At 43.0% G+C, this 24,901-nt stretch overlaps 1 protein-coding gene across 1 annotated transcript in view; it reads right to left on the reverse strand.

Annotated features, from left to right (window-relative positions):
• The window catches only part of CALCRL (calcitonin receptor like receptor), a 196,064-nt gene that overhangs the window by 163,473 nt on the left and 7,690 nt on the right, over positions 1-24,901 (reverse strand). Inside the window, exon 2 of the mRNA XM_088451049.1 lies at positions 2,104-2,201. Within this exon, the coding sequence (XP_088307175.1) occupies positions 2,104-2,169 (66 nt within the window). The 5' untranslated portion in view covers positions 2,170-2,201. The remainder of the gene's footprint in view (positions 1-2,103; positions 2,202-24,901) is intronic.

Genomic DNA, 24,901 nt, shown 5'->3' on the forward strand with positions numbered 1-24,901 from the left:
CTATACATCAATGCTATTGCCAGAGGTAACCCCTACTGGCATATTTTTTTGGAACTGAAAGCAATAATCTATGCATGGATGAACTAGTCACAATCATTTTAACCCTTATGGCTACGGGCCTACACAGGGGCGTATTGAGAGGAGGCGGCCATTGCAGTCTCCGTCAGGGACCCCTGCTCTCACGCACTAAGCGCAGCAGTAGACTCCGGGCACTAGAAAACTCTAGTGCTGTGCCAGAATCTACTGCGCATGAGCAGGTCACTGGGGAAATGGCGCGGCAGCCATTTTCACAGCAATTTCCCTACTGCATATGCGCAAAACGTTGGGAAAATCACCATTTTGCCTGCGATTTGGAGAGCGCTACTACCAGTGATGCGGGACTCTTAAGAAGTATTGAATAAATGGGTGCAGGGTGTACGGAGTGGGCCCCCTTGGACCCAGGGGCCCATGTGCACCACACACCCTGCGCTGACTATGGATTGTCCAGTTGGCTTGCATCATTCAGCTGCGCGAGTGATATTTTAATGTAAATTACAGCAATTTGTTTTTATATTTTTACTTTTTTTTAAAAACAAAAAACATGGGTTACAAGCAGGAAGAAACATTCAAGTGCTAAGTATGTAGTTGGTTACTTTAATAAATAGATCCCTTAATTCTAGCTGTGGCTGGGGAACTGAGCCAAGCATTTAAGATGGCCACCACTGCATAAACTATTGTGCCGTGGCACCATTAAGGGGAAATGTTGGTGCTCTGCACCTAATGTGGACCGCATATGTAATGATATCTTACATACATTTTTAATACATGTTGCAGCTATACGTGGCACCTGAACTGTGTCTGGTAACTGCAGCACAAAAACAGTTCAGTCTCAGCTCTGGGACTAGAGAAATGTATTTTTTTAATTATTCACATGTTGTGGAATCATTTAATGAATTTTAGCATATTATTGTGAGGGAAAATTGTTTTTATTAGTCAAGAGTGTGACAACAACAAAAATTCTAATAGCGTAAAACAGAAAAGATTGTGAGTGCAATATAAAAAGAGCAGAAATAAAGGAATATTGGGCATTCATATACAATAACAAAAGTAAAGCTGGTAAATAACAGGTAGCCCAAGCAATGAAGGCCAGGGAACCCCATGAGGTTAGAAATAACATGAACTTTCAACTAGAAGTATAAAGAGATATGTGTATCAGCCTCATACATACAAGTCTCATACCAAAGAGTATTTCTAAAAAAACCAAAGCATGTTATATTTAATGTTTGGCACTGTTGTACTGGAATAGTTCCTTCAGCATGAAGGGGATGCAATTCCGGCGCTGTGCGCAGTTATAAAATTGTAGAAACATATGTTGAAATATATTGACTGTGCACGTTTAGATGTTTAGTTAGTATTTTTGAAAGAGTCTGTGTGACCCTCGGAAAGTGTATTGACCAGCAATGCATCTTGTTAAGAGAAGCCTATTTTATCACATTAATTATCTCATTCATCAAGACTTTGAGTTACCAATTGCTCTAGGACCAGTGGCTAGACTCCCTAAAGACCCGAAATGGGCTTAAATTGATGGAGCCCGCGCTCACTCTCCATCCATAACGCCAGATAAAACATGCAGTGAATAATTCAATGAACTGAAGTAACAGAAATTCGCCAGCTGGCTGCTTTAACAGATCTCAAAAAATAACAGGCGGTGGAATATATAAATATATAGGTTGTCAGGAATTCTTCACTCTGTCAGCACTGTCCTCTGTGTCCTGGTCAAAGCTGTCACCTGCTTCTCCTTTCCTACCAATGCAGGTGACCGCTTTCACCAGGAATTCACTGCAAGAAACATATTTTAAACCTTGCCCCCTTGGGTGGCACTTTTAACAATTTAACAAATTAATTTTCATACATTGGTTTTGGCCTTATGTAGACCGTGATTTTTTCTAAGGCTGTTCTCCCACCTTGCAGTGCTTATGTGCTCCTCCCATACACCCTAGTGAGATAGAGCAGACAGAGTCAAAACAGCATAAATATTCCCACACAGGTGCTTTCAGAATTCAATATGGATTGGTCTTGAGAATTCTTATATTGTGCCATTATATATTATCATACATTACTTACTTTTGTAGCACAGGCCAGTAACATATGAAATATAAGTAGATATTTTTCCATTTTTGAGACTGACATGTCATAGAAGTCTCTATCTCTTCTTAAATTATCTGCAAACCAAAAGAAAGATAACAATGAAGTAACACAATTGTTTAATCTCTTAATAAGTTAATGTATGCAAACTAACCGATTACATATAAAACAAAGCATTTGTGCAAAACAGGTCACAGTTAAACAATTATATAGAATGTTTTTGAAAGTTCCTAAAAGATATAACAGTGAATTACTTTATTGAAGAATAAAACAGATCTACTGGGTTTTTGTTGCTAATTAACGTTCATTTTGGTTAGATAAATAAGAAAAATGATGATATATAATTTTAGAATAAAAAATATAGGAGTGCTAATAAAATAGTGATGTATGCCATTTTAAGTTGATTACCAACAGGCTTTAGGAAAATTTCCATAAGTCAAACACAATTGCATTGCAATTTTGCGGACGAGATTTGCAATTTATCATACTGCAAATGTATCTGAGGCATCCTTATGCAACTATGAACAACTAAGGGAGATTCAGTGTTGTATGCATCTTATACCCGTTACACCAACCCAAAAATCCCGGATGGATGCATGTGAACATGCATCAACCCAGGATTTTTGTCTGTGTAAATAGATCCACCTGGGGTCTATCTGGTAGTTTGAAGGGTTGACCACAGGTCGTTCCCGTGTCACCCTGCAGTGTAAATGGCGTGATCCGGGTCACGATGACCCGGATTGTGCTGCATTCCGCCTGATTGGCTGGTTTCAGTGGCGCTTGGGGATAGCTTCAAGCGTCCACTGCTACCAGCGCCGGCACGTAGCAGCGCTAGCCTGTGGATCGCTGCAGAGTGAGGTAAGTGGGTAAACAGTGCTTGCAGAGGGTGGGTGAAGAGGACATGCTATTGATCCCAATACATTAACTTTCAATTAAGGCAATTAAACAGAGTAGGCAGCATCCAAAAAAATGTATGCTCTTCCACAAACTTCTACAGATTCCATTGCCGGATTAACAAAATGGTGCTCTGACACATGGGGGGCCCTCATACACAGGAAAGAGAGGGAGTGGGGGCCCACACCTAACTACATCACCAGCATGGGGTGCACTGTTGCATAATGAGATGTAGGGTTTCTGACCCTGATTCAGAGCCGGACGCTCTGACAGAGCGCTCGCTCTGAATCAGGACCGGCCCTCTTACTATTTGGAGCAGCCTCCTAGCCGCTCGCATAGCTGTGGGTGACCACCCACAGCTATAGCGAGCGGCCAAAATGATGGTCGCAATGGTCTTGACCATCGGGCTTGCGACGAGACCCTGCAGTAGGGTCCTGCTGCCGCAAGCCCTGGAGTGCTTTTGGCTCTATCAGAGCCAAAAGCACTCCCACTGACATCACTAGTGATGTCAGTGGGGCCGGCCCCAGACGATAGGCGTTCCCATGGGAACGCCTCCGTCTGGGCAGCCACGCCCCCGGCACGCCCACCAAAGGGGGCGTGCTGTCAATCAACATCGACAGCACGCCCCCTTTGGTGAGAGACCCATAACGACGGCTTGGGTCTCACGCATGCGCACTTGGGCAACATCGACCCGCTTGCCAGCGCTCGCGAGCGGTTCTGAATCAGGCCCTCTGTGTGGCACAAAGTGAACTAAGGGCACTGCACTGTGTTTAACACATTTGTGGTGCTGGGAGTAGCTACACATTAGAATTTTTAATAACATCACCAGCATATCATAATGACAATGTTATTTAGTTGCCCTTGGGCCCTCACAAACCTCAAGGTTAGCGGTGCTCCGTACACTATCATGTCCTAATATGATATTCTGCTAGTCAGCTCAGCACAATGTGGAATACTTACCCTGTATATGTAAACTGCAGCGTGACCAGCATGAAACTGTTTGCTAGTATATAGAGATGTGTGCATTATAGCACAAGTGATAAGAAGCTATTGCTGTTAAACCTTTCTATCTTAAACTGTGGTAAATGATAATAATATGTACTAATATCACCCATTACACGAACTACTGCTGATATAATAACTCAGTGCAGTGCTGTGCCACGGAGGGACCCCTCCGGACAGGCACTTCAGCACATAGAGCTCTATGAATAAAGCAGGATAGTGGTAACTAAGACATCCAGAATTTGCAGAAACTATTTCCCATGAATACCCTTACATATAATGATGGGAGAATACATGATATGGGATATATGAAATGAGCTATAAAGTTTGGTGTGGGAGATATATATAGTCCTATGTGAAGTTGTATGATATCTTATACGGTGGAATGTCCACCGTATGGACAGTGGCATTGGACTTCATCACTGTGAGAGTGACAACTATAGAGAAGAGCTACACAGTGGACATGCTATGATAGCATTGGGTTTAACAATAGAAATAAATAACCTCATATTTATGTACAGAGAACCCTACTGGTCTCATGTGTGAAAACACATCACACAAATTTAATCATTAACACTGTAATTGTAACAGTGTATACTACCATTATTTGTTTAGATATGTGATGTGAGGGATAATTTATAATATGATAGTCACCAGAGGATGATATTTTTGACGTCACTCAGATTGAGATAAATTCTGTACAATATAGGGGCCACACATTATACCCAGGTGTGGCCAATTTATAATAATATATATATATCTTTAAAGCAACATTATCATCTCTATATATTTATTTATACCAACCGGTTATTGATACTAACATCAGGGCATTTAGTGTAATAGGAGTGCACGCAATTTTTCTAACACATTTCATTTACATTACACACATTATCTCCATTTTTTAATATTTCGCTTTTTAGTCTTTAGATATTAATTATATTAATAAAAGTTATATTTTATGTATCATTTTTGTTTAGTGCACTGCAATGGACATTTCTTCTTTTCTCTGTCTACTTGTGATATGACTCTTGTCCGTAGTAGCACCCCCATTTTTCCAAATGAGAAGAAGTGATTACTGTGGGGTTCATTGAATTACCATACAAGGCCATATATGGTGTCTGGTGCAATCAGAAACTTAAAAATTGTGGCCCTCACAAACCTTACTCCGGCCCTGCTGCAGACTTCAAGCGGGTACGGAGTCATTGGAACCAAAATCTTCTATACTGCAACTAGTGCTAAGATGACACTGGTAAAAAGCATGATTGGATTAAGAGTCTTAAATAAAGTGTGGTACAAAAGGTTAACAATGTAAAGGTCTACAGTCAATGGGTCAACACCAGATAGTCGACATGCAATAGGTCGACATTGCAAAAGGCAGACAGGGACAAAAGGTTTACATGTTTGAATAGTCAACACAAAAATGGTCTACACCCCTCTCCCTAGTGGCAGCCTAATCTAAACCCTGCATAGATATGTTTTATAAAAAAAACTTTAGATGATTTTAGATTAATGTGTGAAAAGGAACAGGATTCTTTCAAATATAAACAAAATCTGTCTAATCGTGAACTAGTAGCATTGTGAGAACTGTCCTCTGATTCTACACTAATCATTAAACCAGCGGATAAGGGGGGAGCGGTAGTGAAACAAGATGTAGGTGACTATCTAAAGGAGGCTATGCGGCTCCTTTCAGATGGGACCTACTATCACACCCTCCCCCTGGTCCTACCATCTGCTTTCAGAAAAAGCTCAAGTTGTTGCTTGATGAGGCACTCAATGATGGTGTGATATCCAGGAAGGAATTAGATTTTTTATTTTGTATTCACCCCATCATTTCCACTTATTATCACCTTCCTAAAGTACATAAAGACTTAATTTGTCCACCGGGTCGTCCCATAATAACTGTTGTAGGGTCACTAACAGCAAATTTACCATTTTATGTAGATCACTTTTTACAACCACACGCTGCCTCCCTGAGATCACACCTTAAAGACACTACAGATTTTTTGAATTGTTTATCCAAGATAACATGGAAGTCTAATTATCGGTTTTTGACTTGTGATGTAAGTTCACTTTATACTAATATTCCTCATGAGGGAGGATTGGAAGCTATAGAGTTCTACTTAATGCGTGATGATGTCGTCTCAGGGAGACAGCGTGAGTTCATTTTGTCATCAATTTCATTTATACTTAAACATAATTATTTTTTGTTTAATTCACAATTTTATTTACAATGTATGGGCACTGCGATGGGGACCCGGTTTGCGCCGAGTTTCGCCAACCTCTATATGGGTCGGTTTGAGGACTCATATGTGTGGGGTGGCGGATTCGGTGCGAACCTGGTCCTGTATCGACGTTTTATTGATAATTTATTCTTTATTTGGGATGGTGATGATGATACGGTATCTGAATTTATTAGGCATTTAAATTCTAATAACTTTAATCTCACATTCACAAGCACTTGTCACCCCAACAGTATTACCTTCTTGAATATCAAGCTTGATGTGATTAACGATCGGATTGAGACCTGTACCTATCGGAAAGAGGTTGATTCCTACAATTTCATAGATTATCATAGTAATCATAACAAGAGATGATTGGATAATATTCCTTTCGGACAGTTGCGACGAATTCGTCGCAACTGTTCAAGGAATACGTCCTGTGATGAACAATCCACTTTACTAGTGGAAGTATTCAAAGAAAAGAATTATCCTGATAGAATATTAAAAAATGCAGTGCAGTCAGTATCCAAGATTAATCGCAATGATCTATTAGTTCATGAAGATAGAGGAAGCAAAAGTATCTTAAACGATGAAAATGTTTTTGACAAATCAAATATTTTTGTTTCTAAGTTTAATTGTTGTGCACATAAAATTAAGAACATTGTTAAACTTAATTCCAAGATTCTGCAGATGGATCCTCTTTTGAAATCACAGGTTGGACTAGGTCCAAAGGTCATCTTTAAAAGAGCAAATAATTTAAAGAATATATTATCCCCTAGCTTTTTTTCGAATGGTAATTTGAATACAAATAAAAGTAAAAACAGAAGAGAAATGTCAGCGTGTTCCAATGCATCGATTCTATTGCCTAAATTAATTGGGTGCTATAAGTGTGGACACACTCGTTGTATTACATGTAATTCCATTAGACATAGGACCTCTACATTTACGACTAAAGATTCTGATAAAGTTTTTTCAATCAAATCCTTCATAAATTGCAATAGTACCTATATCATTTACTTGTTGGAGTGTTTGTGTTGACTGTATTATGTAGGCTGTATCACCAGATCCCTTAAGATCAGATTCTGTGAACACAGGAGGAACATCATTAATGGCTTTGAGAAACATAGTGTGTCTAGACACTTCAGTACAGTTCATGCCAAAGATCCAGGATCACTCACGATTGTGGGTATTGAACACATAGCACCCACATCAAGAGGGGGGACCGGTTCCGCAGACTATGTATGCGAGAGTCCTTTTGGATCCTCACATTACGGACCATGAGCCCAGATGGTCTTAATGAAACAATAGACATGGATTTTGATTAACAGTGGTGTTTAGCACATATTTGGGTTTATATATTTTTTTATACCTCATATACCTTTTTTATACTTTTTCTATACTTTTTATATAGAATAGTTGTTATATATATTTATATACGTGTACACTTGCAGTCATGTATTTAGTCTGGTTTATATATAGGTTTTCAGGTGACATTTATTAATAATCTGTTTTTGTTAATTTGGAGTATAGCCAACTGATGGCTTAAGTGAGGGACCCTGAGAGAGATATTTATGCATATTCTCTTTATCTAGGATGCCTCTACTTTTTTATTTATATTAATATCTGTAGACTTGTTAGTATTTTGTTGTATATTTATTTATATATTATATTATCTACTGGTTATCATTTTTATTGTCTCCTTTTTATTGTCTCTTTTATTGTCTCCTTTTGTGTCTATACAATAAATAATTGTGTCTATGTTATAAAATGATATATACCGTTCTGTGGGGAGTGGAATGTATCTATCAGCAGTAGAGGGCTGTATTAAGTCAGCCACACAGATGGATACAATGATCACTAATTGCATACTTAGATTGAGTTTAAAAGGCCCTCCTTACAGAGGATTGACATGCTGTTTGCCTTTTGAGAAAACCCCTGTATAGTGGAGAAACGCGTCAAGGAACCAGTGAACTGCCGACCACATCATACACTCCTGCTATACACTTTGCTTAAGTGTTTGCTATCCGGGCTCCCCGTTTAAGCCATCTGGATCCCCATGTGCTTAGCTCCCGGCAGCCAATACAGCACCCAGCAGCTATTTGACTCTATCTCATTCAGCCGCCGGGCTCCTGCGCTTGTCAGGACGGACACGTGCCTACTGATTACTGCTGGTCTCCGTCTCCTCTTGGAGCTCCTGTGCCGCGGTGTCCTCTCCATACGGGCTGGTGCCCATCCACCTACGGTGTGTACAGGAGCCGCTCCATTAGCACCATCCAGCTTTACATCAACACCCTTTGTGCACCACGTTGCACCTTTCACCAACGGATCTCCGCTATCCACCCTAAGTGCGGACATGAGTCACCTGAACGGCGTGACTCAGCTGAACATCACTGCCGCTACATTTTTCTCCTGCGAGCCTCTGTGGGGTAAGGAGTTGTAGTCTACGGACTTTACATATTGGGATGTGAGAGTGACCTGTGACACTGATCAGCTATAGATTATTGGGCAGCCCTTTTTGCACAAACAATATTGTCAATTGCCTATTTTGCTTCACTGGATATTAAGTTAGCCGTTGGGAAAAATTGGATACAATTTTTCTGAATTAACCACCCCAATCATCTGGTTGTTTGTATCATTCATGGCAATAATTTTTAACAATTACTTGTTACATGTGTGTATGTTTTATTGAACTGCAGTTCACAATTGAATACATTTTATTTATATTTGTTCTACTATAAAGTTATCATATGTATATATAATTACCAGCGCAGATATCTCATTTCTCTTTTTTCTATTCTATTTTGAGGGCATAGTGCAGAAGCCCCTCTGGTGTCAGCTGCAGGTTTTTATATTAGACAGCAACTGAACAGTTAGCGCACCTATTTGTTTTTTGTCTTTAACCTAAACCCACCCATAAGTGCCTAAACCTCACCCTAAAAATGTTGACAAATCATAAAAAAATGTGTTGACCATTTTTTTGTCGACCTTATGTGTATCAACCATTTAAAACTATCAACCTGGCAGGTTTGGATCTGGCATCTTCTCACAAATACGGACTTGTGCCTATAAATGCATACACCTACCCTTCATATGAGACCTAGAGCTTCAGTACAGCATGGCTTCCGATCTGTTTACTCTCTGGCACCTACATGAAGTACTGGCCAATAAGCAGAGACCGCTTACTTTTTCTGAGGCAGTTGAAATGTTTCCAGTGATTGCTTACATGATAGGCTTTTACAGGCCCAACATTGTGTAAGTGCTGTAATACATGTATTCTCGGTCACAGATTGCAGCAATTTTTCGAATCATCTTCTCTTGCCTCTTTTACTGGTAGAGCCTTATATCATGGTTAGTGGTTACTATTATCTGAGGGAGGAGTTAGACTATACTAAGGCACAGAGTGGAGTAGCACAGTGGTTGTCATAGTACCATTCCATTAGTCTCACCGACATCCTAAACACCTGTAATCATTCCTGCCATCTCATTACTGCAAGTACATATACATATAATTATTTCTAATTGTCTTCCATAACACAAACATATCTCAACGCAGAAAATTCTCAATGGCTCCTTCATTTGCTTCTATTGGGCAATGCTTCCTAAAGATGGCGTGGCCTACCGCATTCAATCCCTGGAATGTATCGCATTCCGGAGCTTAATGAATATGTGGTGAGCGGTCAAACCTTTGAAAATATAATTTTCGGAAGTTTGACCACAATATCTGCCATAGTGCATATTAAATTATGTGCCAGTAACTCCAGAATGGACAATTTATGGGGTGACACCACATAACCAACTTATAACTAGGTGTTGCCATAAACTTCTCTTAATTTTTGTTGCAAATATACATTCTGCAAACCTGTATTCAGCCTCATTCTCACATATTTAGGTTATACATGGAGCATTTCATGTTTTTTCGTATGGATTGTGGTGAATACATTGTTTCACAAGGAGAAAAAAAAGTGGAAATCTTTATTGAGACATTTGAGGGTTATATTAATATTATCACCAGGGATTTGCAAGCTCACATTTATCAATGTCTGAGAAATACCACTTGGTATTCACTATGCGTGCTAGATGATAACCTTCCAATCAGTTTGGGCTCTGACATGTAGGTGTATCTCCATATCTTCATGCACTTCCTCACTATGTTATTATGTTTTTATTTTGGTGACCAAAGTAGTCATACGTTTAGAATCAGGTGTCTTGTTTATTTCTTGGTGACTTAATGGAAAATGTTGTTCTCTCTACAATTCATGTTCTGTATTTCTTTACGATTGCCTATGTAACACTTCTTTTGTGTACTGTAGGCCTGACTCTGTAAGGAATCTGCGTGCAGCTTTGCAATTGCGACCCTTGCAGATATAGTAATGCAGCAGGAGGCATCACGCCTCCAGTGCATTACTTAACCAAGCTGCGTTGTCCAACTCCGTATCGGTTAATCTGCGATCCATCGGCCAGCTGCCGTGACCTATGGGGTCCCGCTGCGAGCCACCACAGTTTAGAGGAAGAGACCAAGAAATCTCCGTCACCTGACTGGGATCCTGGTTTCTTCCCCCCCCCCCCCCCCGCAACGGCGGCAACACACCTTCGTTACTGTAAACAGAGGGCATCACCGCCCCCTCCCTGCCCACAAACGGCAGCAGACTGTCAATCACTGACAGTCTCCGTTCTGCACATGCGCAGAACGGGTCTGGCGCTTGTGCAAATTCCCAAAAGTGGAATGCTGAATCAGGCCCTGTGTGTGATGCTGATGAAAAAAAAAAAGATTTAAAAAAATATAAATTATTATATATATATATATATATATATATATGCAAATACAAGAGGTGAGAACGAGCGCCTTATAGTATAGTAAATTTTGTAGTTGAATGCACACTTATATTAAATTACAAAGCGTACCGTGTGTGCCTAATATACAGGCATATAATGATGTGTTCCTGGTCCGCAGATATACGTTCGTTTTAGTGTAGAACTTTCCTCCAGGTTTAGGATGGTTAATACAGCCACAAATTTATGAAAATAGAAGAGGTGAGATCAAGCGTTTTATAGTGTAGTAAATTGTACCATTAGCTGCACACTTATAATAATTTATAAAGCGTACCGTGTGTGCCTAATAAATAGGCATATATTGATGTATCCTTGGTCAAAACACTCTATAGTGTGGCACAGTTAATACACTCCAGGTGGGATTATAAATGGGGAGAAAAAGAAGCTTGCATAGTGTAGTATATTACAAAAAATGTTTTAATTACACACACATAGCACACAAAAAAAAACACAATTACAATTTAAAGATGTTTTTAGAGCTTATCTGTTTGATATAGCAGTCCCAGATAGCGGGGGTCACCACAGCCTCAACGCATTTCGTCACTACTGCCTCTGCGGCTGGACTTCGTCAGGAGGATATTGATAACATTGCAACATTGTCTATTATTAAGATGGGACTGCACTGAGGAATGTTTGTATGAAGACTCACCTCAGCTACAGCCTTGGGTTTAATTAGGAGTATATACAGCTATGTATTAGTCACATATAAGATAGTGACCTGTATAGTGCAATTAGCATGGGGCTAAGAGTCCACCTGAAGGACACGAAAGCCACCTGATGTGGGGTGCCCTCCGGATACCCTTGGTGGAGGTAAAAACCACCTGATGTGGGTGGGGAAACCTCCTGATACCCCTGATGGAGAGGAAAACCACTTGATGTAGGGGCTTTGAGGACAGAGTTTGAGATAAGATACTAGAAGACTGCCACTGTGGTGGGACTACAAATCACAAAATGCCCAGTCTACTGCCGATTGCTTCACATTCCGGGAAGTTGCTCCACTAAAGATCTGCCCCCAGACTCAGTCGCTGGTGCCCCAGGCCCCCGCCTACCAAGCACTCTTAACTGCAACTCCGTATGGTGCATCCTTGTTGACATCCAGCTCCTGCAGCCACGCTTATGCTTGGGCCCACTGCACAGGTCTGTGGCTAGAGAGGAGTGGGATGGGTAGTTGTGGGTGAGAGGAGGCACCGGGACTGCTGCATGGGTTTGCGGCTAGAGCTGCATGGGTCTACGGCTAGAGCTGCTGCCGGGGAGGAGTGGGACGTGAGTTGTGGGTGAGGGGGGCGCCGGATGTGTCTCACTGGCATAAGAAGTTGCTGAGGAGCAGCAACACCAATGAGCAGGAACAGGCAATATAGATAGATGGAAGTGGCAGCTGACACAGAGCCCTCTACTAGTATATGGTTATGGTAGCTTCTCAGGTGCCGAACAGATGTATTGAGCGGCTGTGACAGTACACTCCGGGTACACATTTACAGCTCTAAGTGGGGTGATTATATTGTGGGCAATGGAGGAGGTGCCCCTTCAGTGCTGGCGCCAGGCGGCAAGCGCCTCCATTGTCTCCCATAGTTTTTCCCCTGATACAGATGCATAGTATTTTATACAGCAGGTTAGTTTTAACAGGTTTTTGGGTTGTTTTTATTAAGGGATTTGGACCAAAATACCATTAGTTTGATCATTTGTAAACCCATGGATAGCAACGGTGTTTTTTAACACCCCATCAAAACTTAGGGATAAATTTACTAAAGTGAGTTTTTAGAAATGGAGATGTTGCCCATAGCAACCAATCAGATTCAACTTAACATTTAACTAGCACCTTCTAGAAGATAATAGCTAGAATTTGATTGGTTGCTATGGGCAACATCTCACTTTCTAAAAACTCTCACTAATAAATCTACCCCTTAGACTCTTCCATGTGCCACCAGATTCTTCCACATGGCCATTATGTGCCATCAGACTTTTCTACATGCTCCTTATGTGCAATCCAACTCCTCCACATACCCCATATATGCCATCAGACTCTTCCACGTGCCCTTTATGTACCGTCAGACTCTTCCACGTGCCCCTTATGTGCTACCAAACTATATTACGAGCCCCTAAAGTAACAGGAGACTCTTTTACGTGCCATCAGCCTTCTCCACATGCTCCTTATGTGTCATCAGACTCCTTACCTACTCTCCCGGAAGTTGTGGGAAGCTCCAGAATTTTTGGGTAGCCCCCCGCACCCTAGGAAGTTGTGTCCAGATCTTCCACAACCCAACCACTCCCTAATGAAGTGGGCAGGATGGGGGGTTAATTTTCGGGAATTGAGGCTTCGTATAGAAGGGACGGGGCTAAATGATGCACAAACGTGTCATTTAGCCCTGTCCCATCCTTGCGATCCTGCGATTTGTGCCAGTTTCCCGTGACAGGACATGCCCCCCAAAGTGCCCAGCTACTTCTCCTCTATGGGCTTTAGATACCCCATAAAAGCCATGAATCCTCTCCACGTAGCCCTTTTAAATTGATCCCTGACTTCAGTATTATATCGAGATTCAGTCCTCAAACATCTAGCTTCAATTCACCATGCAGCACTAAGTGGTGCGCCGTCTTCATCGCTCGAATGTGCATCTTAGTTGCAATGCACTGCGACAAAGACACTTGGCGCAAGTTGAGTGGCATGGGACCTGGCACCAAGAAGCAATAGTGTATGAGGACACATATGTATAATGAGACTCTGGACATTAAGGCGGCAATTCAACTCAACATGATGCTGGGGCGATGCACATGATGTGCCGTCAATGTCATACAATTTGTCTCACACTTCCCTAGGGGTGCGCAGGACGAGTTGGGTAAGGGATCCCGGTGGTCAGAATATCGACAGCGGCATCCCGCCATTCAGAATCCTGATGCCTGAAGTTAAGTTTACTAACCCTAAACCACCTTTCCCTCAGCCTAACCCTAACATCCCCCCCTGCAGCCAAACCTTAACCCCTTCCTCTAGTGCCTAACCCTCCTGCTAACCCCAATACTTACCATCGGGATGCCGGTCATCAGGATTTTGGCACAGAAATCTTGGCTTCAACCCGTGCGCAGTGTCCCGAGTGGGTCATCTCATATCACATCATAATGAAACCAAGGACACTCCTGAAAATCAGCTAATAACAACCACAAACAAAAATTTAAAACATTATAGAACCTATGCTAGAAACATAGGAGTATGCAGGTGCTGGGCAAGGGGTGTGCGACAGCGACTTACATGGGACAAAGACTGACACCCAACCCTCCCCCCCTCCCCATAGGAAATAGATTATGGCAATACCCCAGGACATAGCCTACCAAACTTCCCCCCAGGACATAGGGGGTCACAAGGAACATAGACTACTCTCTTGGGCAGGTCTGTCTCCTCCCCACAACTCAGCCGGATCCCAGAGAATAGGCGGCTTCGTTTTGAATCGTAGATGGCTGGTATGAAACTGCTCTAGCCAGAGCAAGGGGGTTCACATCGCCCATCTTGGAATTAAAAAGAGGCTGCCTTTTTCCTGGTAGCTGACTGTGATGCGCAGAGGACACAGAGCCGGCTGAGATTTGAGGCTTAATGTAGAGTTTCAGGCTGCACATATATCATCACTTACACCTGCTTTCAACAGCAGGTCTCGATGGGAAAGGTGCCAGGGATTTTGCGTCCTTAAGCCCCATGATGCAAGTTTAATTGAGTCATGTTTGCCCCTTTCATTCATTGGTAAATCACGGGGCTCTGATTGCATCCATTTGGGATGGTTTCCGAGTACCCACTGAGTGCAATGGTTACACCTGCTCACCTGTAGTTGGAGTTTAGGATACAGATTAGACCAATAAGATTAGTTTCATCTCTATTTTTAATCTATTTCTGGCAGGGCCTCCAAACGAGTCTTCTTCATTGATTGAGAAAATGAGTCCAAAAAGGGATGGCTAGTGAGATCCCATATGACCTCATATAAAGGTGTAATAGTCTATGATCCCTTCCCTGGATTTTCTTCCCAATGATTGATGCACTAAAACACAGGATAATAGGCACATACTTCTATTTAGAGGTTAATAGCAATTTTATTTACCTCAGAAGATAGAGAATATAATGTTCATTCTAGCACCTGCACCTGTCACAACCTGTGCAGTTCATCTTTCCTGCTAAGCTACGATCGCAGCAGCGTGACAGGAGCGGAGGCCCGAGAAAGGGCGAGTCACTGAAGGGCAGGCTGGACCTCTGACCCACTGCCCACTATCCCTAACCTACCCATAGTGCATAACCCTAACCGCCCCCACCCGCGGCCTAACCATAACTTGAGGATATCGACATGGTGATGTTGACAGTTTGGCCATGTCAACATTCTAATGATGACACTGTGGTGTCGACATTTTGAATGTCGACATGGTTACTGTCGACCATGTGACCCGATACCTCTGCAGTGGAATGTTGGCTATCCTTCTGCCCTTGCTGGCAAATGAAACTCCCTTCACGTAACAAATTAGCTACTCAGTCATCTTGGACACTGCTGTGCTCGTTAGGAAGGTACCTGAGACTTTGTCAGTTACCTGTGGGTGATGAGAAAAGCCTTGGCCTTTCATCCTAGGGTTGGTAGTCTTTGGAGAGGGGGTACACACTTTTTTTGGGGGTATGGCCCCATTTCCTAGTGATTCTAGCCCTGGCCTGACCAGTCAAGGACTGGTTGTTATGGCAGGGGGACCACACGCTATGTCCCCTTGCTTTAGCGCCAGTTTTGGCTGGCTCAGTCTAGTGCTGGTTACTGGAAAATAGGGGGGACCCCAGACTGTTTCTCCCTGCTATTTTTCAATACCAGCCTTGACTCAGAGGTCCTTTATACCAGAGATCCTATACTTTTAAAGCTTATTACTAAGACAGAGCCTGAACACTCCAACTAACCTCTAATTTTTAGTTGGGTTTGCCATCGGATTTGCACAGTAAATCTGGAATTTCTATTATTTTAACTAAAACAAAACCTAATACTGAGCTAATGTTCAATTGTGTTCTAAAGTCAGCATTCATATTGGATTCCTGTCATATTTGGATTTAGTAAATCTGCAGATTGCGTTTGCAGAAATCCATCTAAAAACCCAAATCCACTGCTATGGGTAAATTTACCTCCTAAACTCCTCCAGCCTCCTGTTAAGAGGGGATCACTATTATATGCTACACCTTATTATTACTTAAATAATGTTTCATAGGAAAACAATAACATTTAAAAGGTTGGGAACTAGAAGCCGTAAGGGTTCACATTTGAATAGGCATATAAGAATGTGAGAAACAGAAGATAATTAGTAACATATCTGCCCAGGAAAGCGCCATCACCACATAATAGAAGCATGTTCCCCACCTAACTTTTTACCAGTCTGTTCCCAACATTGTAGTAGACCAGCTTGTGCCCCATTAAATTATACTAGCACATGACCAATATAACAGTCTGTGACCCTATTATACCATTGTGCACACCATTTTTACAAGACATCGGGCTCGATTCAAATCAGCGCGTTGCTGAATAGCCCCGGGAGGGAGCTCCCGTTGCTATTCAATTCAGCGCACTGTTTGGCCCGACTAAAGGATTTCTTCTCACAGCCCCCTGAGGGTGCAATGAGAAATCCAACAAAAGTGCTGGCCGCAAGGCTGTTTTCCGGCTTAGCATGACGCTAACAGCCTCGCGGCCGACACTTTAGTCAGATCATGCCGGTTCTCGGAGCTCAGACTAAATTGGCAACTGTCGGACCAAATAGCGCGCTGAATTGAATAGCGCTGGGAGCTCACGCCCGGAGCTATTCAACAACGCGCTGAATTGAATCAAGCCCATTGTCACACTGGTTTGTACGGCTTACTCACAGTGATTGAGCCATTAGTTTGATCTGACCAGGGCCCTTTGTGCATGAAGTTTGAAAGTTTTCCCTGTGTCGTGTCATGCTCCTGCCCTTGAAAACCACTCTCTTACCTCTCCGGTGTCTGTCCAGACTAGCACAGAGTCCGCTCATGCTGCACATCGCTCCTGGCTGGTGCTGAGCTCTGTCTGTGCTGCTCCTGCCTCGTCCACTTAGTGTCCTGTCACTGAGTATGGAGATGGCTCCAACGTGTCTTCCCAGGATGATGGCACACAAACTGCACGCCAGAGTTCCCTCCTAAACCACAGTATGGATGCAGCCATGTTGGACTCTGTCACCTGACGCTTTTCCTCCACTCAGAGCGCTGCTCCCAGATCAGCTGATCGCAGCATCCAATCCCTAGGGATCATCCCCTATAAATTCCATATCCTGACCGGCCTCTGTTGCCAGTACATCGCTTCTGCGAAGTTACAGCTCTGTGCTGAGCTCCCATTTACTCAGTATCTGAACAGTTCCAGTCCGTTATATTCCAGTTCCAAGTCGGGTTATCAAGTCTCCTGTTCCATCTAACATTCCAGTCTGTTTTACCACAGAGACCTATATCGATTCCAGCCAATACATCCAACCATCGGTCCCATCTGATACTTCCATCATTAGTTCCAAACCGACCCAGTACTGCAATTCATCATCGGTCCCAAACAGACGCAGTACTGCAATTAATCAACATCAGTCTCAAACCGATCAATTTCTCAATCTAGCATCATCGGTTCCAATCCGATTCTGCCCAACTCTTTAGTATTATATATCCAGTTCCCATTCAGACCTGCTGCTCAATAAACAGATATGGAATGATACCAGCACTCAAATATAAGTATATTCAAAGGATGTCACTGACAAAATTTTATCACATAGAATTAAAATCAAAATATAAAAAAAAATACACAAATACTGAAGCAAATCTCAATACTATTAAAAATAGCACACTGAACGACATTCAAATATCAAAGTGATCCATCATATAGGCTGCATATGTATTGTATCAGATGAATGAATGTCTCAAATGAATAGCCCGCATATTATTACTGCAGCCACAATGCTGGTTAAATATACCGCAATAGTCTTATGGAGACTCCAAGTCCCAAATTGGTATTTAGGTGAGAGGGAATGTGCACTCCCAATGAGGCTATAGTTACCAGTTTCAGTGTCTGTATGTTGTATAGGGTCTTTATTAGCAATGCTTCCAAAAATGTCGCATGTAAGTAGTCCCCTTGGGCACGGTTCCTGGTCTAAATAGCAATCTCCAATAGTAGAGGGTCTCACCAAAGGATAAGTAGATGGGTATGCTTCTAGCGGTCGATGGTGGTCACATATAAGCCAGGTCCTGACGCTGGTATTTTTGTTATTTAATTTTTCGTCAAAACAGATGAAGGTCTGCGCCACTGCATCAACTATAGGGGAGACATCACCATTAAAAACCGCTATCCTCTCCCTCTGATTACAGAGCTTTTTGATCGAGTCAGTGTAGCCACCATCTTCACCAAATTGGACTTGCGAGGAGCATATAATCGCATACGAATTCAGGAAGGAGACGAGTGGCAGATCGCATTTAACACCCGCGATGCTCGTTCCGAATACCTTGTTATGCCCTTCGGTCTCAGCAGTATTCCAGCACTATGTTAATGAGATTGTCACGTTTGTGTGAAGGAGATCTCCTACTGAGGAGCTGGAAGTCAAGGCCCCAGGTTGGGAAATGAACCGGAAGCGAGGGGCTTGGATATATGTCCCCCTCAACTACAAGTACCAGACATTGACGAGACGTGACCAAAGGCACAGAGTCTAACCTGCCGGGAGGTGTTCACCAGTGACCCATCCAATTGGGATTTGGGTTTATGCTGCACCCGGCAGGCAGGTCGCAACCCTTTGGGCAGGTATACTGTACAAGTGGAAATAGAGAAACACAATCACAGAAGAGACACAGAGGAATAGCACTAATAGAATTAAGCTGCAGGAAGAGTGCGCTAAATGCAGATCCTGAGGTAATGCTGGCACAGGGAAGTGGGGACACGAGGCAGTAAATGACGAGGGTACTAAGTAAACTAGTTGTGGCTTAGATGCGGCACTGTCACTGGAAGATGGTATTGAGGGTCTGATTCAGACCCGCTCGCGAGTGCTGTCGCTATGGGTCTCGCTACAAAGGGGGCATGCTGTCGATGGTGAGTGACAGCACGCCCCCTTTGGTGGGCGTGCCGGGGGCGTGGCTGGCCAGACGGAGGCGTTCCCATGGGAACGCCTACCGTCTGGGGCCGGCCCCACTGACAAGTGATGTCAGTGGGAGTGCTTTTGGCTCCGATAGAGCCAAAAGCACTCCAGGGCTTGCGGCAAACGTGACCCTACCACAAGGGTCTCGTCGCAAGCCCGATGGTCGCGATCTTTTTGGCTGCTCGCTATAGCTGTGGGTGGTCACCCACAGCTATGCGAGCAGCCAGGAGGCCGCTCTAAAATTCAGAGGGACGGCCCTGATTCAGAGCGAGCACTCTGTCAGAGCGTCCGGCTCTGAATCAGTGTCTGAGTACGCACACTGTGGTCTTAGATGTAGATAGTCGCTGGCAGATGGTATCATGCAGTGGTACTACATGTAGGTACTGAGGGCCTGATTCAGACCTGCTCGCGAGCGCATAGCGGGTCGATGGTGGGGTACTGCACACGCGCAAGCCCCGGAGCGAGAGAGAAATTCTCTCACTCTGGGACTCACTACAAAAGGGGCCGCTGTCGATGTTGATCGACAGCTCACCCCGTTTTGTAGGCGGGGAGGGGGGCTGGCTACACAAACGGAGGCACCACTGACATCACCAGTGATGTCAGTGGAGAGCTACCTGCTCTGTTAGAGCAGGAAGCTCTCTGGGGCTTGCGACGGACGAGACCCTACCAGAAGGGTCTTGTCGCAAGGGTCGCGACCATCACCTGGCCACTCGCAAAAGCTGTGGGTTGTCACCAGGAGGCCGCAACAAAAAAAACGCCCCGTAGTATCATACAATATAACTAGCTGATGGTACTAAGTACATACGCAGTGGTCTTAGACGCAACACTGTCACTGGCAGATGGTATCATGCAGTGGTACACGCTGATGGTACTGAGGGCCTGATTCTGCAAGGATCGTAATTGCAAAGCTGCAAGCAGGTAGACATGGTAATGCATCACAAAGAGAAAAAAAGGCAAAGATTTGTCCTCCTATGTGGCGCACTTGTCCATAATTAAATAAAATATATAACGTCTTTATTAGATATGCATTAAAACATTCCAAACGGAATACAATTACAGCGAAATAGGATAAAAAAAGGGGGGGGGGGGAATGTGAAACTATTAGTAGAAAAAATGTGATATTAAAATAACGAAAAGAATCCTGCCGTGTGAGTTTTATTTCATGTTTATATTATCATTAATTTCCATGCTGTACAAACCTAAATTATTTATTTGCAGAGCTTCTGTGTTAATTAATGTAAAATGCGTTTTATTACATTTATGGGAGCGTTACTCAAATCATCTTCACCTTCAATCAATATTTGTGTGAATAAGGGGTGACAGTATATCTTCACCGCCAATCAATATTCATGCGGATAAGATGTGGTAGTATATATCAGCGTCATAAATAATTCCAATATAGCTCTAGCTCTATCTAAACGCTATTATATGCTTATAATTCCTTAAAGATGTGTATCCATTTAGGACATATTATTTTACTACGGCTTTATATTGCTGCCACCTTAATTCATCACAAAAGATATCGATTGCCAATATCAGTTAATTCCAAATAGTTGTAATGATAGTTCTCAATTGTAGAGAGCTAGAAATTTAGCTATATTAATATATAAATTTCTGCTGTCTAAATTGAAATAACCATGTTACTAGATCCCATTAGAATTCACATATATAAAGAGTGCACATTGTCCTGTAACTGGACATTTACCACATATACATAGATGTCCTGTAAATGGACATATAACACAGAAATATTGTAGCGCCCAGTCAAATGAGTGAATAATATATTACTTATGTTTCATTACAATGGTGAGTTGTTTCTAACATATGAGAGCGCCGTACAGCCGCTCGAGTATATTTGCAACAGTGTTGCCAATCACCGTCAGCTCGAATGACATAAGATACACAAAATTAACTATTAAGTTGTCCTGTAACTGGACAAGGCTACAATGCTACAATGCTGCAATATTATTGCACGGAGTACACACGGCGGGCATACCGCCGACGCGCGTTTCGCTGATTAGCTTTGTCAAGGCAAAAGCTAATCAGCGAAACGCGCGTCGGCGGTATGCCCGCCGTGTGTACTCCGTGCAATAATATTGCAGCATTGTAGCATTGTAGCCTTGTCCAGTCACAGGACAACTTAATAGTTAATTTTGTGTATCTTATGTCATTCGAGCTGACGGTGATTGGCAACACTGTTGCAAATATACTCGAGCGGCTGTACGGCGCTCTCATATGTTAGAAACAACTCACCATTGTAATGAAACATAAGTAATATATTATTCACTCATTTGACTGGGCGCTACAATATTTCTGTGTTATATGTCCATTTACAGGACATCTATGTATATGTGGTAAATGTCCAGTTACAGGACAATGTGCACTCTTTATATATGTGAATTCTAATGGGATCTAGTAACATGGTTATTTCAATTTAGACAGCAGAAATTTATATATTAATATAGCTAAATTTCTAGCTCTCTACAATTGAGAACTATCATTACAACTATTTGGAATTAACTGATATTGGCAATCGATATCTTTTGTGATGAATTAAGGTGGCAGCAATATAAAGCCGTAGTAAAATAATATGTCCTAAATGGATACACATCTTTAAGGAATTATAAGCATATAATAGCGTTTAGATAGAGCTAGAGCTATATTGGAATTATTTATGACGCTGATATATACTACTACATCTTATCCGCATGAATATTGATTGGCGGTGAAGATATACTGTCACCCCTTATTCACACAAATATTGATTGAAGGTGAAGATGATTTGAGTAACGCTCCCATAAATGTAATAAAACGCATTTTACATTAATTAACACAGAAGCTCTGCAAATAAATAATTTAGGTTTGTACAGCATGGAAATTAATGATAATATAAACATGAAATAAAACTCACACGGCAGGATTCTTTTCGTTATTTTAATATCACATTTTTTCTACTAATAGTTTCACATTCCCCCCCCCCCCTTTTTTTATCCTATTTCGCTGTAATTGTATTCCGTTTGGAATGTTTTAATGCATATCTAATAAAGACGTTATATATTTTATTTAATTATGGACAAGTGCGCCACATAGGAGGACAAATCTTTGCCTTTTTTTCTCTTTGTGATATCTTAATTTCTTTTTGTCTGTTGGCAGCACCACCGACCTATATGTATATGAATTAAGGAATACGGGGTTAATATTTCAAGCACTATGATAAGTGTGCAGATGTTTACGTTCCTTTGTATCGTAGACATGGTAATGTAGCAGGAGGCATCACGCTGCGTCACGAGCTGCGTTGTTCAAAGCAGCATCGGATAATCTGCATACCATCGGCCGGCTGCAGTGACCCATGGGGTCAAGCAGCCGGCCGCCGTAGTTTAGGGGAAGAGGCCAGGAAATCTCCGTCTGCCAGAGAGCCTGTCTTCTTCCCTCCCCCGCAACGGCAGCGGCGTGCCTCCATTTCGGGAAACAGAGGGCATCGCTGCCCCCTCCCCGGCCCAAATGGCAGCAGACTGTCAATCACTGATAGTCTGCTGCCAGTTCACGTGCAGGCACGCAGACCCATTCTGCAAATGCGCAAAACGGGTATGGCGCATGCAGATTCCCGAACTTCGTTCAGCAGTGCACTAGCGTGCAATGCTGAATTAGGCACTGAGTACACACTCAGTGGTTTTGGACGGAGCACGGTCGCTGGAAGATGGTATAGTGCAGTGGTACTAGATGATGGTACTGAGGGCCTGATTCAGAGCCGGACGCCATTTGCGCTCGCTCGTTCAGAAAAAGGGGCCGGCTATTTAAATTGAGCGCTCGCTCTTTGCGGTCTGTTGACGCCTCTATGCTCGCTATTTTGTAAAGACGCCCCCTGGCCGCTCGCATCATACGTCATCTCCGCTATTTATTAGATTAATCGAGTACATCGAAAGGCGTCTGAACTGCTCGCAGTTGGATTTTCCTACCGCAATCATGCGAACAGTTCAGGCTAAGAGACAACCAAGTGACATGGCCGATGACGCTGCTTTGTTAATTATGCACACCCTTAAAACGCCCGTTTTGACCGTTTGGCACGCCTGCGTTCGGATCTCCACTACCAGTTTTCAAGCACCTTCCCCTGTTACCACCCACAAACGCCTCATCCTGTCACTCAAATTAGCAGGCACTCGCAATTTTGCGAACACACAATTTCCGACCGCACTGACTGGTTGGCGCATGCGCATTACGACCCATACGCATGCGCAGATGTGCGAATATTGCTCGGAGCGAACGAGCGGCCACTTACGAGCGGCTCTGAATCAGGCCCTAAGTACACATGCTGAGGATGAGCACTAGAAATAGCTCTGACAAGAGCAGAGCATGGAACCTGGAACGTAGTAATGGAGAGCATACACAAGTAGAAACGATGTTGTACTGGCAAGTTCCTGCTGTGCAGAGCCCAATTATATACCTTAAGGTAGCAGTTCAGCTGACAGCAACCACGCTACCATTGGGTAAAGGATCAATCAGGTGATGAAGACTGTCATAGATGCGCCCATTCCGGCAACCGCAGTAACCAAGTCACAGAGGGGCATATGGAGTCCAAGCAGTCCTAAGGCATAATCCTCAGCGCATCACTCACCGCCGCACATGACGTCTGATCGCTCGAGAAGCCAGGGGAAGTCGGCGCTGGGGTGAGTATAGGCCGATCCTAGGTCGTAACCAGACAGAGATCTTCCGCAATTTGTTGTATAAGCAAATTGTTGGTTATCTTGACAATATATTCATATTCGCCGATGATCTGAAAGAACATCACCGGTAAGTAAACGAGGTTCTGAAACGTCTCTGACCCAGTCATTTTTATTGGAGAAGTTTGTCTTCGAGGTCAAGTCTATTCCGTTCCTGAAATAGATCATTTCAGGTTCTGTTCTCAAAATGGACCCAGAAAAGCTCTAAGCAATTCAGGAATGGCCGCCTCCTAATACTATCAGGACTGTTCAGCGCTTCCTTGGGTTTGCAAACTACTGTCGCAAAATCATAAAGAACTTTTCTAACATTGTTGCACCTATTACCACTCTCAACCCCGAAAGGTGCCAATCCAGCCCGATGGTCAGAGGAAACCTTCCAAAAAAAATCAAACAGAAATTAATTTCAGCTCCTGTTCTTAGTCAACCTGATGTCACACAGCCATTTATCTTAGAAGTTGGCGCTTCTTCCATAGGAGTCGCAGCTGTGCTCTCTCAAAGCGCTCCTGATTGTCTTTTCCACCCATGTGGATTTTTCTCCAGAAAATTCACTCCGTCTGTGTGCAACTACTTTATTGGGGATCAATAACTCCTCTCTATTAAGTTAGCGCCACTCCTCCAAGGCTATCTTTTGGAAGGACCTGTGCATCCCATTTCCATTCTCACAGACCACAAGAACCTCTTATAACAAGACAGCCCATTGTCTGAATACGAGGCAAACCAGATGGGCTCCCTTCTTCTCATGATTGAACTTCAAATTGTCTTTTCGTCCAGGGGTCCAGAACCGAAATGCTGATGCCCTCTCTCACTCCATGAAGAAAGAAAATTAGACTACATCCGCTGCGAAGCATCTCATCATTGATCCAGTGTCTTTCTCTGCAGTTGGAGTAAAATCCTCACCACCTGTTGGGAAAACTCGTCAAGCCCGCATTATGCAAGAAACTGCTACATTGGACTCATGCTTTTCACTTCGCAGGTCATGAGACCTTCGATTTCATTTCCAGGTCTTACTGGTGG

The sequence above is a fragment of the Taudactylus pleione genome, unplaced genomic scaffold (assembly GCF_031769625.1).
Source record: "Taudactylus pleione unplaced genomic scaffold, aTauple2 ptg000536l, whole genome shotgun sequence".
NCBI classification, from domain to species: domain Eukaryota; kingdom Metazoa; phylum Chordata; class Amphibia; order Anura; family Myobatrachidae; genus Taudactylus; species Taudactylus pleione.